A 16,204-nucleotide genomic window follows, 5' to 3' on the forward strand; every position below is an offset into this window, starting at 1 on the left:
GCGGTTTGGATGATACCGAGGAGGCGAATAAGAAGTGGTGCTGAGGCTGCGAGCACACAGCGGCCAATTGGATGCTGCCATATAGGCTACATTATATAGGCTGTGGCTTGATGGGTTTGAATCCTCCTGCACGTACATATAACTACATGGATTTATAATATTCCTCCGGTCCATCCATCCATTCATCCATCCACACCGGAGGGATCGATACCTTTACTTGCCTCGTGCTTTTTTTCTGGTGTTTTTTTCTCTTTTTTTTTTCCTTTTAACCTGGGAGGAGTATTAAAGCATTCTGGAATTTATTCTCGCTTGGATACATAACTGCTGAATTACTGCCTGTGTGCGCGAACACCCCCTGCCTCTCTCACCTGTCACCTGTGTGTGTGCGTGTGTGTGTGTGCGTGCGAGTGTGTTCTGTCTGTGGGGCTGTGTGTGTGTGTGTGTGTGTGTGTGTGTGTGTGTGTGTGTGCTTGTGAGTGAGTGTGTGCGTGCATGCTGGTGTCTATGTGCGTTGCCCTCCGCCTAGAGGCGAGGAGGAGTGGTTTTATTTGCTTGTCTTGCAAGTGTGTGCTCGGGCAGCTTTTAATTACTAGTTCGTGACCGTGGGTTACTGTCGAGTGTGTGTGTGAGTGTGCTTGCGTGTGTGTGTGTGTGTGTGTGTGTGTGTGTGTGTATGTGGGCGTGCGTGTGAGCTCATGTGTTGACTGTGTGTGTGTGTGTGCGCGTGCCTGTGTGTAGACATAGTTAATTACCCTGTATAGCTAGGGGTGTCGTGTGGGCGTTTAGGTAAGATGCCCCGCGTTCCTTCCGCACCACGTGGCACATGGCCCGTCGCCATCGTCGTCGCCGGGCCTCCTCCGGTTTGATCCCCCGACACACGTGATATAAACCAGAGAAAGCCGCGAGGACGAAAGTCGAGGAACCGTTTTTTTTCCGCCATGATGAGCGAGCGTTCGGGCATAGCGCTGGCGGCCATGACGCTGGAGGAGCCCGGGAGCGAACAGTCGTCCCCCCGGGGGGCCCACGGCGGCGGCGGCGGAGGGGGACCCCTGCGCTGCGGCCCGTGCGCCGTGTGGCCCCGGCAGCAGACGTGGCTGTGCGCCGTGCCGCTGGTCATGGGCTTCGTGGGCCTGGGCCTCAGCCTCATGCTGCTCAAGTGGATCGTGGTGGGCTCCGTGCAGGACTACGTGCCCACCGACCTGGTGGACCCCAAGGGGAGCATCGGCGGAGGGCAGGACCCCATATTCCTCTCCAAGCCCAGCGCCGTGCCCAAGGGGCCGGACATCCCCGACGGCGGCGGCGGCGGCACCGCCGTCGCGTCTACGACGGCCGCGACCGTGTCGACCACGACCCCGCTGGCGGCCGACGGCACGGCCCCGGCGCCGCGGACCCGGCTGCTGGGCCCGCCGGCCAACCACTCGGCCAACGGGAGCGCCAACGGGAGCAGCGCCAACAACGGAGACGGCCGCGCGCCGCACCTCCACAACCGCGTGGGCACCCGCGTCAGCGAGACCGCCCCCTCCGGCGGCGGCGGCGCCGCCACGACCACGACCCGCGCCGCCGCCGGTCGGGTGACCCCTCCGCCGCCCGCCGTCAAGAAAGGAGGCGGCGGCGGCTCCGGACGCAACGGAGCCTCCAGCTCCAAGTCGGGACAGACTTCCACGACCGCCGTGGGGGGCACGCCGACGACGTCGTCCGCCGCCACCGGCACTGCTACCGCGAAGACCACCAACGCCAAAGTGCAGCCCCCCACCTCGCCGCCCTCGCCCGCCGCCAAGCCCACCTCGCGCTGGAACCACGGGCGCCAGGCCAAGGGCCCCGCCACGCGCCCGCACCACCGCTACCGAACACGTGAGTTCCCAGTTTATGTGCCGTCTTGTGTGTGTGTGTGGGTGTTTGTGTGTGTGTGTGTGTGTGTGTGTGTGTGTGTGTGTGTGTGTGTGTGTGTGTGTGTGTGTGTGTGTGTGTGTGTGTGTGTGTGTGTGTGTGTGCATGGAATGGATGTGTGGGTTATTACTGCACTGTGTCTCAACGTTTGGGCCCTCCAGGGGGTCCAAAGGCAACCTTTAAGGGCCTGTAACTCTGATATGGTTACAGAGCCTGGAACTTTAAGGGTTACAGTAAAGACTGTAAGGCAGGGGCGTCAATCCCAGGGAGGGGCAGGGGGGTCATGCCCCCCCCCCCAAACTTCAGATTTGTCCCTTTCATGAGTTATATGGGCTACGGTAGTGGTAGTGTGTGTGTGTGTGTGTGTGTGTGTGTGTGTGTGTGTGTGCGTGTGTGGGCGTGTGTTGGAAACCGAGCGTTTCACAACTGCACTTCCATCGGGCTTGGTCAGCAGAAACCACCATCATGGAAGTATAGCTTCACTTATCACACATTAACCGTACCGAAAAAAGAAAGAAACCGAATCCTTCATTAGCCACGATAGAGGATTAGCCCATTTGATATGGTTCATACACACATATGGACACGGTTCAGGAACATACGAATGAGCTCCTTCTTTTTCTCTGAGTGCAAGTAACATGATATTCACCACACAGATATTCATTAGCACAGATAGATAGCAGGGGGATGAACGCTGCTTCTTTCACCCTCTCATCTTTATCTTTGACTCCGGTATTAAGACGATAACAATCTTCCACCCAGAGGATCTTTTTTTCCCTCTTTTGCACAAATCGCACGTCATTAGCGGAAGAGAGGAGGGTTCTTATACGACAGAGCTAGAGTACGCAGCAAGTGATCGATCGGAAACCGCGTTGCCTGTCGGGGGATTTTTTTTGAAGACGTCGTGTGACGTGAACCGTGACCGACCGCGGCGCGTTTGTGTTCTTATAACCGCAGCAGGGTTTTTTAGGGTGAAAACAAATGACGGGGCGGCTCAGTGAGGCGTTGAGGTGGCGAAAGGGGTTGGTGCTCTTCTCCTCCCTCCACCCGTCTGAAGGATCAGATACCGTAGAGCGAGGCCACACATCCGATTTAGATGGGATGATAGTGAGCTCACACTACTGCAGGCTCCATCTCTCACCGGGGAGAGAGAGAGAGGGGTAGAGAGAGGGAGAGAGAGAGAGAGGGAGAGGGAGAGGGAGAGGAGGGCTCGCTAGGAGGGAAAGAAAAAAAAAACGAATATAGGCCGCGTAGCTAAGGGAGACGAGAAAGGCAAAGCGGAAGAGTGTGGGGAGAGAAAGAAAAAAACAACAACTCTGAAAAGGAGTGGAGCTGAAGAGAGGAGCCAGATGATGGAGAGAGAGAGAGAGAGAGAGAGAGAGAGGAAAGAGGTGAATGCAGCCAGCATGACAAAGAGAGGAGAGGAGAGAGAAGGAGCTTTGAAAAGGGAGTGATGGCAGATGGAGAGAGACACCCTGTACTGTGGAAGATGCAGAGGGTGTAAATGAGGCAAACCCGGAGAATCTTCCGGCGCATTTTGGCGTTTTGTACAGAGGGGCAGGTTTCCTGCTTATTCGTCGCACAATGGGACATGTTTGCGTTTGTACGCTCGCCTGTGTGGTTCCCTCCCCTGGGGACGCTCCCAAAATCATTTGGGGACCCCCCCAGGGGGGGTCTCCAACAATTGATTTTGGGAGGGTCCCCAGATTATTTGCTTAATGTGCAACACTGTTTGCTCACTTGACAGTGAAGAAACCAACATACAGTGTAAGTGTATGCAGGTTATCGTGCACATTTCTAAAGTAGTAAAGCAGCCTCTTCCTTACTGGGCAGGTGTGACCAATGATACTAATGAAGGCTCTGTTCCATTTAGTGTAGCACAAATGTTTTGATTTCAAGGACCCCCATAACTCTGAGAGTGTACACATGGAACCAAATGGACCCTTACAGGTCCATTTGGTTCCATGTGTACACTCTCAGAGTTACACACCCGTAAGGGGCCATTTGGAACCCCCTCAAGGAACCATGAGGGTCCCTGGACCACACTTTGAGACCCACACTGGTGTAGCAGAGTGTTTCCAGTGAGCCAACATGCACAATATCAGCACCCTGACTCTGTTTGACCAGACATGGAACAGAGCCTTCATTAGTATCATTGGTAACACCTGTGAAGGAAGTAAGGAAGAGGCCCAATTTCTTTCCAATATGGCGGCTGGTCATAGAGCCCATTAGCTGTGTCAAAAGTAATCAACAAACTATACTATAAAAATGTTTCAAACAATGGCCACATTGTCAAATATTAATTGTCAAAAGAGTCAAAAATGTAGAAAATGTTCACAATATTTGTGTGGAACCGAGTCAAACTAAATGTAATGCCTCAAATCCTACAATTCAGTTGAGTCACCGCCTAAAAAGGTTGAGAACCACGGGTCTGTATGAGCACGAGGAACTGAGATTTACTGTATTCTCTCAGTACCCACCAAAAGGATGTCTCCCCTGCAACTCCCATTAAATAATGCAGTCAATAGGGATGTATCATTTGTTGGGCATAAACGGATGAATAATGATTCGGCAGCACCCCATGCAGAATAATTCTCACAGAAAAGTGATTCAAAAAACATTGATCACGAATGCCGTAATAAAAACATGACCCGAGGGCTGATTTTTTTTTTACCCTAGAAGTGAATTATCAAATTGTCAATTTTCCGTCCAGTTTTTTCAGCAAATGGCTCTTTGAATGTCACAAATGACTCGGAGGCGATCGTTAACGACGGGAAACTTGAAAGCCCTTGAAGGTTCATTCCCCCCTCATTCATAAATCGATGGAAACTGGCGAAGAATCATGCGGTACATTTGGGCGGAAGTTTCACTTGACTTCATATTCCTCTAACTTGCTAATCATTTTGTCCAATCAAGGGATATTGATTACCTAATGGCTTGCAGAAATCTGCCGCTTTTTAAGCCCCTGGGCGAAAATATTTGGAGTGTTCCTTTTTTTCCGCCCTCTCTTGAATATCCCACACCTGCTTTACCCAAGGGCACATAATCTGGCTACTAATCACTGGTAACGTGTTATAAAAGAAATAATACACTTGAGGTCATGGTATATGGATTATACTACGTTAATGGGTATTTAAGACATTCCACTGCTTTAAAAAAAAGATTAACCAAGGCAGTGTGTCCTTGGAATCTTCTCCTCTTTCAATCCGTTTAAATTTTAATTCAATTTACACAGATTATACACTTAATCTACCTGCAGTGGTGGGAAAAGTACTCAAATGTTTTACTTACGCCACTACATCAAGGCAAATATTGTACTTTTACTCCACTATAATTATTTGAAAACTTTAGTTTCTAGTTACAGTACTTTGCAGATATACATTATTATATTAAAGAACGTGAATTAACCACTTTAGAACAAGCTCACAACGCCTCGCATCGCCACGTGTTGTGAGCTTGTACATCAGCTATTTTACTTTACTTTCACTTTTGGTACTTTAAATGTAGGGCAAGTGATTTACTTTGGTTAAAATAAGTGTTAAATAGCTCTATATTCTGATAGTACTCATTGCTATAGAGTGTTTGTTCAGTAAAAGGAGTCTCCATGTCTCTCCAGCTCTTCATTAAACAGAAAATGCATTTTCAGTGCTCTCTCCTGATTGGCTTAAATGTTGTCACCTACCTGAAAATGTACTATATTCTGTTTACTAAAGAGCTGGAGAGACCCCTGTGACCGAACAAACACTCTGTAGCAATGATTACTATCAGAATATAGTACTTTAACCTTTAAAAAAAAAAAAAAATCACTTACCCTACCTTTAAGTATATTTTGACGTCAATACTGTTGTACTTTTACTCAAGTAACAGTTTGAACACAGGCTTTTTACTTGTAACAGGGCATTTTTATGTTGTGGTATTGCTACTTTTACTTAAGTAACAAATATCTATACTTCTTCCACCACTCCAGGGACCCTCAGGGTTCCTTGAGGGGGCTCCAAAACTCTGAAAGTGTACCGATGTATACATTCTCTGAGTCACGGGGGTCCTTGGAATTAAAACGATTGAGAACCGCTTGCCTTTTAGAATGAACGTGAATATTAAAACCTGCAAAAAGGAGAATTTCACATTGAAAGGGAAAAGACATACTGTCATTCTCTCCTTCTATTCATGCGCTAATCTGTGGTCAAAAGCCTCCCAGACTGCATTGCATCTGAATGCTTCCAGCTCAAGCATGAGCCAAGGTGACACATTCCTTCCATTGTCTCTAGCGTTGCTGTCGTTTGGGAACCGTGTACGTCCAACTCCTTTTTAAAAAATGTATTATTGTTTTAAAATCATTTAATCGTGCCAAGGCGAGACGTAACTTCCATTGTGTCCATGCTCTGTCCGCTCCACCGCTTCCGGTATCGTTCAGTCAGAGTAGAAGAAGAAAACTGACACTTTAGCTCATAAACTCGGTTATTTTAACATGATTTGGAGCTTAAAGGGATATTTCACCCCAAAAAAAAAAAAATTCTATCGATTAGTCACCCCATGGAGACATGAATTCATGGATATTTTTTTTGTTTTTTGTCGCATTCCTAAGCCAAACATTTGATGACCAGCGGACCGGTAGGCAGCGGTTCCAAAGGAGACTCTTTGTGTCTCCTACCGGAACCGCTGCCGGTCATCAAATTATTACCTTAGTAAAGCGACAAAAACTAAAAAATCTCCATGGAGCCATGAACTTGTAAAGCGAATCGATAGAAAAGAAAGTCATTTTGGGGGTGAACTATCCCTTTAATGTACTTGACATGACAGATGAAGCAAGGGAATCATACTGTAATGCTTAACGGGCGAGTATTAAAGACTTTACCGCGAGGATCTGGCGTGATGAAAAACAACACAAGGAATTTCAACGAGAGTTGATATTAATGCATTATTTTCATGTTTACGTGTTGATTTTACGTACATGATTTCAGTTCTGAGGTCTGACATTCAGGTGAATGATACAGGCAAGCATTTGAGTATATAATCGCAGAATATGAAGTAATTTCTAACAAAAACATATTTCAAATGTTTTTCTGCACTCCTGTAAAATGTGCATGCGTGGGATAGTCCGTTGTCTGCCAAAATAAATGAATCAAATTGAGTTCATGGTGAAGTTATACACGATAGGCTCTACGCACAGCAGACATATTGGAAAGAAACTGGGCCTCTTCTTCCTTCCTTCACAGGTGTTACCAATGATACTAATGAAGGCTCTGTTCCATTCTGGTCAAACAGAGTCAGGGTGCTGATATTGTGCATGTTGGCTCACTGGAAACACTCTGCTACACCAGTGGGTCTCAAAGTGTGGTCCAGGGACCCTCATGGTTCCTTGAGGGGGTTATACATGGCCCCTTACGGTGTGTATAACTCTGAGAGTGTACAAATGGAACGGGTCCATTTGGTTCCATTTGTACACTCTCAGAGTTCTGGTAATCCTTGAAATTAAAAGGTTTGAGAACCGCTGTGCTACACTAAATGGAACAGAGCCTTCATTAGAGTCATTGGTAACACCTGTGAAGGACCTAAGGGAGAGGCCCAATTTCTTTGCAATGTGGCTGCTGTGCATAGAGCCTATTGTGGTAGTATGAAGGGGATCAATGTGAGCAAAAGCACAATTTTGGTGGCTATCGTCACCTCTGTTTAAATTGACACTAATGTTATGCACACTTAATCAGTGTACTTCATACAGTACTATATATGTTTTGTAGCTTTGCTTTTTTTCAGACACAAAAAAACACATTTGCCAGCTGCATATCTATTTGCAACCCTAGACAAAGCCAGATGAATGCTTTTTTTCCCTCCAGACATAGCTTTACCCAACCCCAGATGCCTTTATTTATGAACATTCTAAATTCGTCCCATGGTTTCAGTTTCCAATGGATGAAGACGCTTCAGCGGAAATCATTATTTCTTCAAGAAACTCGAGGGCCATGCTTATTATCCTCAAGACAACACGCGCGTGCTGCACATTATTCCTTGAAGTGTATTTCTAATCACTGACTAGTCACTGATTGTGCGTGTTATTTATCGGTGACAATAGGAGCTCGGTGGTAGGGTTGTTTCGCGCAGACATAAACAGAATTTGATTGAACATTTGAACTCTGCATAATTACCCTCAAGTTCTAGTACATCAACAATGGTTGACACGCATAATTGGAACGCAGGTATTCCTGTCTCTTGTCACGTGTGGAAAAAAACAACATAATCACAATCCCCAACCCTCTAGCCTGTGGCTGGAACACCATCTTTTTTTTTTATCGTTTAGAACCGAGGATCTCCCCATCGTTGATTATTTCAGTGCTATTCCGTATTGTTTTTTTATGACACGTTGTTGCAATGGTATTGTAACATTCACTCAGGTCTGCTGTCCTTGAGGCTAGGCGTTAAAATATTGATGTATTCCGTAAACAGGAAATTACTTTTAGTCAGATCAGTCTTGTGTTTTGCTGGCAGGGTTTGTGCTCCAGTGTATACGCATACCCTCCGAGGACGAGCTCGTCAGAGGAAGAAGGAGACATCTTAGATCTGCTAATATTATCTCTAGTCAACTCAGGCACAGTGCTGATTAGAGTGAGTGGAGAGGCAGTCATTTTTCAAAAAAGCTCCCAGTTGGAAGCTGCCACGAGCCAGTGGTTCTCCAAAAAAATATTTCCAATGGGGCTCCATGGCCAAATGCGTATCAATTTGACAGGAAAATGTTTGAGAACGACCATCAACAGCAGGTGAAGACGTCCAAATGCATAGTTATCAGAGGCATGCGCGTGCCGCCGCGTTCGGACGATGAAACGACCTGCGACGGCGCGCAAGTTCACCTGCAAGCTTGTTTTGTAAGAGAGCCTGTGTGTGCTCTGTCATTTTAAGATTTCTTTGGCTATTCAAAAATAGCAGATATACAAGCTCATAGGGCATTTTTAACTGAAACCTTTGCTTCTGGGGGTCCCAGGAACAAAACATTTCGAGATGGGGGCCCGTGGCCAAATACATATCATTTTGGGAGGTCCTTGACATGAAAAGGTTTGAGCACATTATCGCAACATACGTTTTTTGTTGTTGTTTTTTTTAAACTGTTAGGATTTAGAATACAGTTTGTAGAATCCCTAGAAGCAATACTGTTTGAGTTACAAATGCACACGTTTTCACGATTTTTCAAAAATAGCAGATCTACAAGCTCATAGCGCGGCACTCGGTGCCGCGCTATGAGCTTGTAGGTCTGCTACTTTTGAATAGCCCAAAGAAATCTAAAAATGACACAGGTGCGTTCCCGGTCTTAACGGGCTCACGCAGTTGTGGAGTCAGGAGGCCTCTAGGTGGCGCAGTGTTCTAGGAAACAGCCGCAGGACTTTAACATCAACTGAACTCGTTCCCAGTCGTCCCCCACAAGACGGTCAAGAACTTAAATGAAACCCTCTGTGTCCCGGAGGGAAAGACATTAGAGGCTCTGTAATGTGTCACCCGGAATCTTTGCTCTCTCCCTCACCGCCCCATGGTTAATGTCTCTTCTCTTCACGTCATTATCTCCTTCCTCTCCCTCCATTTTCTCCAACCACTCTTTTTTTCTGTCGCACTTTCCTCTTTGTCTTCGTGTCGCCTGTCTCCCCGCATGGGCTCCCGCGAGGGGTATACGTGATCAAAAAAATAGCACCCCTGTAGTCACTGCGAAATTGGGCGGAAGTAACAAAAACAGAGTTCCTTGATATAAAGGGGTTGATGGAAGTGCAGGCGAATTCGGCTGTGGAAACGATACACGTTGAGTATTTGTAGTGGTGTAAAGTAACTAAGTGCATTTACTCAAAGTACTGTACTCAAGTGCAATTTTGAGGTACTTTTACTTTACTGGAGCGTTTCCCATTGTCTATACTTTTACTTGTACTCCACTACATCTCAAGAGGCAAATATCTTACTTTTACTCCACTACAATTATTTGAACATTGTTGTTACTAGTTACTTTGCAGATATAAATCATTACATTATAAAACATACATTAACCACTTTAGCCCTATTTTTCACCTAGGCTATTTGAAAATAGCTGATCTACAAGCTCACAAGGTGTCGCATCGCGACGCCTTGTGAGCTTGTAGATCTGCTATTTTCAAACATTTTAGTACTTTTACATACTTTCACTTGTAACTGAGCACTTCTACATTGCAGTATTGATACTTTTACTCAAGTAAAACATTTGAGTACTTTTACCACCTCTGTAGTCACTGCGAAATTGGGCGGAAGTAACAAAAAAGTGTTCCTTGATAAAAAGGGTTGATGAAAGTGCAGGTGAATCCGCTGTGGAACGATACACGTTGAGTATGCGCGTGCTCGCTCGACAGTTATAAAACAGTTCGACTGTCACTTTTTATCCTATCTGTACATCTTCATCCAGATGAACGAGGATACCAGCAGGGACTTGTCGTCGGGCAGATTCATCTAGATTCTAGATGAATCTCCCACGACAAGTCCCGCTGGTCCTTGTGTTGGAAACCCAGTAGGCGGCTGACAGTGAGTGGTGGAAGAAATACTCATATTTTTAAACCTCAGCATCCGTATTGTGGAGAAAGCTTTCGCTGAAAATAGCAGGTCGACAAGCTCTACAATAACAGAAAACTGAAAATATGTTTGTACAGAGCCCTAAAGGTTTCATGACATCAAATTGTTTTCTTTTTTTAATATTTTCTTTTTTAGGTTTTCTGACCTCAATAGGCTCTATGCACAGCAGCCATTTTGGAGAAAAATTGGGCCTCGCTGACCTTCACAGGCGTTACCAATGATACTAATGAAGGCTCTGTTCCATTCTGGTCAAACAGAGTCAGGGTGCTGATATTGTGCATGTTACTGGAAATTCTAGTGGGTCTCAAAGTGTGGTCCAGCCCAGGGACCCTCATGGTTCCTTGAGAGGGTGTAACTCTGAGAGTGTACAAATGGAAGCAAATGGAACCAAATGGACCCTCCCGGTTCCATTTGGTTCCATTTGTACACTCTCAGAGTTATGGGGGTCCTTGAAATTAAAACGTTTGAGAACCACTGTGCTACATGAAATGGAACAGAGCCTTCATTAGTATCATTGGTAACACCTGTGAAGGCAGCGAGGAAGGGGCCCAATTTCTGTCCAATATGGCTGCTATGCATATAGCCTATTACACCCCAAAAAACAACCTTCCCCCACAATGTCAGAAAACAGAAAAGACACTAGCATTGAGCCATGAGGGACTCAACTATACAGGGTTTAAGTGGTTAAGTACAAATACTTGAGTAACTGTACTTTGCAGCACTGGCTGGATGCGTGTGAGTGGAGGAGCTATTGAGATGAGGCTGGCTGGAGGCCCATTTCCCTCTCTGAGGTCGTGAGGCGCAGTGGTGGAAAAAGTACTCAAATGTTTTACTCAAGTAAAAGTATCAATGCTGCAATATGGAAATACTCTGTTACAGGTAAAAGTCAGGAATTAAACATGTACTCGAATAAAAGTACAAGAGTAGTGGCATCAAAATGTACTAAAGTACCAAAAGTAGAACATACTCATTATGCAGAATGTGCCGTTTCACAAGTTTTCAAATGTATAAAAGTCTTTTGAAAATAGCCGATCTACAAGCTCACAATGTGTCGCATTGTGAGCTTGTAGATCTGCTATTTTCAAATGGCCAAAATGTATAGGGCTGTATAAGTAACTCAAGTAGAGTAGAAGTAAACAGTTGGAACATTGGAAATACTCCAGTAAAGTAAAAGTACCTCAACATTGTACTTAAGTACAGTGCTTGAGTAAATGTACTTCTGTATGGGGGGGGTCTTCCTCTGTTAGATTGTGAGGGGCTCCATGGCGATCGTCCTCGCCGACACATCGTTGTTATTCTTCACACACGTTAACAAGTCAAAAGGCAGCCAGCTATCCTGCCAAGGCAGATTCCAATGTTTCTCCCCAGGAAACCACACACACTGTAGAGATCACACACACAAAGAGGCCTGTTCTTTCTGATGTCATGTTATTTCATCACATGTGACTCCCTGGGTTACTTTTTGGTTTATTATTCCGAGTATGTATCTTGCACAGTAAACCAGTAGGGGCAGCATAGCATGTATGAGGGATTGAATAACACAGATATCAGTTGGGGTGAAACAGTTAATCTCAAATAAGAATCAAATAATCAATTAGTAATCAATCCCTATTTTGGGCTCGTAGATCAGCTATTGTAACTATTTTTTCACAACAATGTTGTGTGATGAAGTATTAAATTGGACTTAAGTGGTTAGTTGATTTGTTCTTATATAAAACATAAAAAAAAGCGTAATTTTTCGATTATTTGATTAATAATAAAAATATTCCTGTCTTCATATAATTGGCTGTGGACAGTTCAGAAGCCCGCCTACCAGTGACATCATCGATGGGGAATCCAAGCTAATAGAAACTACGTAGCTTTCTATTCCTGGAAAGTTAGCATGATATAGTGGAAGCCATTGTTCTCGCGTTAATAAAAATCGGAATAAAAAAAAATATATATTGAAGTTAAAAAAACCTTCCTAACGATGATGTCACTGGTAGACGGGTTTCTGAAGTGTCCAGGGCCCTCCTATGAGACACAGCCTGAGTAGAAAAAAATGACACACCATTTTATCAGGAGCATTAGTGAGGATCTATTATATGAAGATAGGTTGAAAATGGGTGAAGTCATCCTTTAAAAGTAAAGTCGATATTTGCAGCCCTAGATATCAGTCCAGTTTGTCACTCTCTCCAAGGAGGTCAGGCTCAGATCTATGGCCAGCGGCTTCTGAGGATCCCTCTGTCTCCCCAGACACACTCGGCTTAATCACAAAGACTCTGCGGACCCCCTGGGGGTCCATTAATGTCTAGATCTACAAATGTCCTTCTATGACTAGAAGGAGAGGTTGTAGCATGATTCACTTTCTACCTGTTTTATGCTCAAAAGATAGATGGTCCATTTGTGTTCATAACTATCAATCTCTTAGCATGGGGACCCCATGGAACCCTTTCAAGGACCCCCGGGGGTCCCCGGGACTCTAACTTTGAGAGCCACTGATGTAAATGGGACATGTATTGCACAAATAGTACAAGTACATGTACTCAACTACAGTACTGAAGTACAATTTTGAGGTATTTGCACTTTACTTGAGTAATTCCAATGTCCAATACCTTTACTTCTACTCCACTACATCTCAGAGGCAAATATTGTGCTTTTACTCCACTACAATTATTTGAAAACATACTATTTTGCAGATATAAAGGATTACCTTATAAAACATATATTAACCACTTTAGCCCTATTTTATATCTAGGCTATTTGAAAATAGCCGATCTACAAGCTCACAACGCGTCGCATCGCGACGCGTTGTGAGCTTGTAGATCTGCTATTTTCAAACATATTTGTACTTTTACTTTTGGTAGTTTAAGTACATTTTGATACCAATACTTTTGTACTTTCACTCAAGTCATTTTTTATTCGGGACTTTTACTTGGAACAGAACACTTCTACATTGCAGTATTGATACTTTTACTTAAATAAAACAATCGAGTACTTTTTTCCACCACTGAGAATGAGCGTACAGCATATAAGCTAGACACTACAGTACTGCCTGAAGCACTAACTTCACCACCACCAGAGATAAGAGAGAGCCAGAGAGAGTTCATGTAGGGAACAGTGAATGGTTCTCCATGAGTGACAGCACGGGGAGGGCTTGAAAATTCAGAGGGAATTGATCCCTGTGGCCTTTATCCGTGGCTGGTGTCGCGCTCTGCCCAGCGGAGCCCACGCGATCAATAACGGCGTAGGAGGGAGGAGGAGGAGGGGGAGGATGGGGAGGTGGTGGGGGTCTCTGGGATGTGGGAGATATTCGAGACCGAAGCACATTTTTATCCGGGTGAAGATGGTCGCAGACCTTACAGACAAAATGTGAAAGATAAGTGTCGTGCTGCATGTCTACTGTATGTATGAACAAACGTTAAATTGTAAAGTACACTGAAACTTGATGCGAGAGTGCGGACGAGCAGACACCAACGCGAGACTCCTGAATTGCCTTAAAGGTTCCATGACATTTATTTTCAATTTTGGGGTTTTATGACCTCAATTACACCCAAAAAAATCGGAACTTTGAACATTCAGTGGATTTTCTGTGGTATGGGGTTTTCTGAATAATTAGGCTGAAAAGTAATCTGAGCTTGGCCCTTGGGCAGTGAAGTCACAGGCCATTAATCCCGCCCACTCTCCTCCTCGCCCCTCCCCTCCCCTATCCTTTCCTTTGAGGGGGCGGAGCAGAGGTGATGATTGACAGTCAAATCCCTCAACAGCGACACCCACAGGCAAAGATTTATTTTTTCATTGCAGTTGAAAAGGCTGGATCACTGGAGTGGAATTTTTTGTTAAGAGTTTTTATACACGTTTGAAGGACCATGACAAAGACTTTTAATGTGTGGTAAAACTGAATGTCATGAAACCTTTAACCGTTGCCTTAACTCCCTTCTGTCTAGCGTCCGGATATTGAGCTCTGCAGTGTTGTTAGCGCCGCTGTCACGCCGCAGTGTGTCTAAGTAGCTGGTGCACCTCCCACTAGCTCAGCTGTAGCGCCGCAGTGTGTCTACGTAGGTTGTGCACCTCCTAATAGCTCCGCTGTAGTGCCGCAGTGTCTATTTGGGTGCGCCTCCTACTAGCTCCGCTGTAGTGGCGCAGTGTGTCTACTAGACCCTCCAGAAAAAAACACGATTGTGCGATGCGGGGGTCATATTTTTTCAAAAAGGGCGCATCGCATAATATGTGCATCGCATCGCATAATATGTGCATCGCAGAGCATCGCATAATATGCACATCGCATCGCAACGCATAAATAGCACATCGCATCGCATAATATGCGAAATACGCGGCACATATTTTGCAACTTTTCGCATATTTTGCAACTTTTCGCATATTTTGCAACTACTAGGGCCACTTACATGAACTAGTGAAAACGGTTTCGACCAATGGGCTCACAAGCTTGCGCGCGGGACTGCGCACCGAGGTGACGCAAAACACGCCGCCACCATTGTACTTAAGTGCAGTACTTGAGTAAACGTACTCAGTTACTTTACCCCACTGCTCCACTGTAAGCTACGAACAGCCGCCCTGTGAGGTCCTCATCTCCCATGTCAGATTTCCTCTCTCTTCTCATTCCTTCCATACAACCGATTCCGGGCAAGTGTCCTCTGGACTTTCACATCCTGTTCCGTCGAGGAAGTGGCTCGCAGTGTCAATGGCTTTGTCCATGCCATATGCAATATTCATACTGAATATGGATATTAAACTGTGCAGTGTGCTGTAGGCACACGATCACACACACACACACACACACACACACACAGACACGCACGCACGCACACGCACAGAAACACACGCACACACACACACACACACACACACACACACAAACACACGCACGCACGCATGCACGCACACAAACACGCACGCACATGCACTCAAGGAGCCTCCGCCGTTGGTGTGTGAGTGAGTCTGTGAATGAGCGATGGCGGTGATGTAAAGTAACTAAGTACATTTACTCAAGTGCTGTATCTGAACAATTGTGTGGTATTTTTTTTACTTTAGGAGTATTTCCAATTGTCTATACTTTTACTTCTACTCCACTACATCTCAGAGGGAAATATTGTACTTTTACTCCACTACAATTATTTGAAAACTAGTTACTATAAATAAATTATATATTATAAAACACACATTAACCACTTTAGCCCTATTTTATACCTACAGTAGACTATTTGAAAATAGCAGATCTACAAGCTCACAACGCGTTGCATCGCGACGCGTTGGGAGCTTGTAGATCTGCTATTTTCAAACATTTTAGCACTTTTACTTTTGGTACTTTAAGTACATTTTGATACCAATACTTTTGTACTTTTACTGTACATTTTTAATTCCGGACTTTTACTTATAACAGAGTACTTCTACATTACAGTTTTGATACTTTTACTTAAGTAAAACATTTGAGTACTTTTTCTCACCACCGATTAAAACATCCATCTATTTAAACATGGCGTCAGTAACTGTTATAGACAGAACAAGAAAATTAACATTCTCAGAGAAACCTTGTTGTTCAATACAATCTAATAACCCAATTTATCTCTTGAAATAATTGAATTTAAACCTTCACGCAGCCAATTTTGCAGCAGAAAAATACAAATTAGGACGGTCCCTTTGAGGTCAATACCATGAATATTACAACAAATGCACTGCAAACCGTGATGCCAATGATAACTAATAATAATGATGATAATGATAATTATCCTGAAGACATTCATTTACAAAT

The 16,204-nt window shown here is 44.8% G+C and overlaps 1 protein-coding gene across 1 annotated transcript in view; it reads left to right on the forward strand.

Annotated features, from left to right (window-relative positions):
- Positions 1-941: 941 nt before the first annotated feature.
- The window catches only part of nrg3b (neuregulin 3b), a gene marked incomplete at both ends in the record, with an annotated part of 427,460 nt that continues 412,197 nt past the window's right edge, over positions 942-16,204 (forward strand). Inside the window, one exon of the mRNA XM_084077627.1 lies at positions 942-1,851. Within this exon, the coding sequence (XP_083933753.1) occupies positions 942-1,851 (910 nt within the window). The remainder of the gene's footprint in view (positions 1,852-16,204) is intronic.

The sequence above is a fragment of the Gymnoscopelus microlampas genome (genome assembly GCF_963454915.1).
Source record: "Gymnoscopelus microlampas genome assembly, chromosome: 14".
NCBI classification, from domain to species: Eukaryota; Metazoa; Chordata; class Actinopteri; order Myctophiformes; family Myctophidae; genus Gymnoscopelus; species Gymnoscopelus microlampas.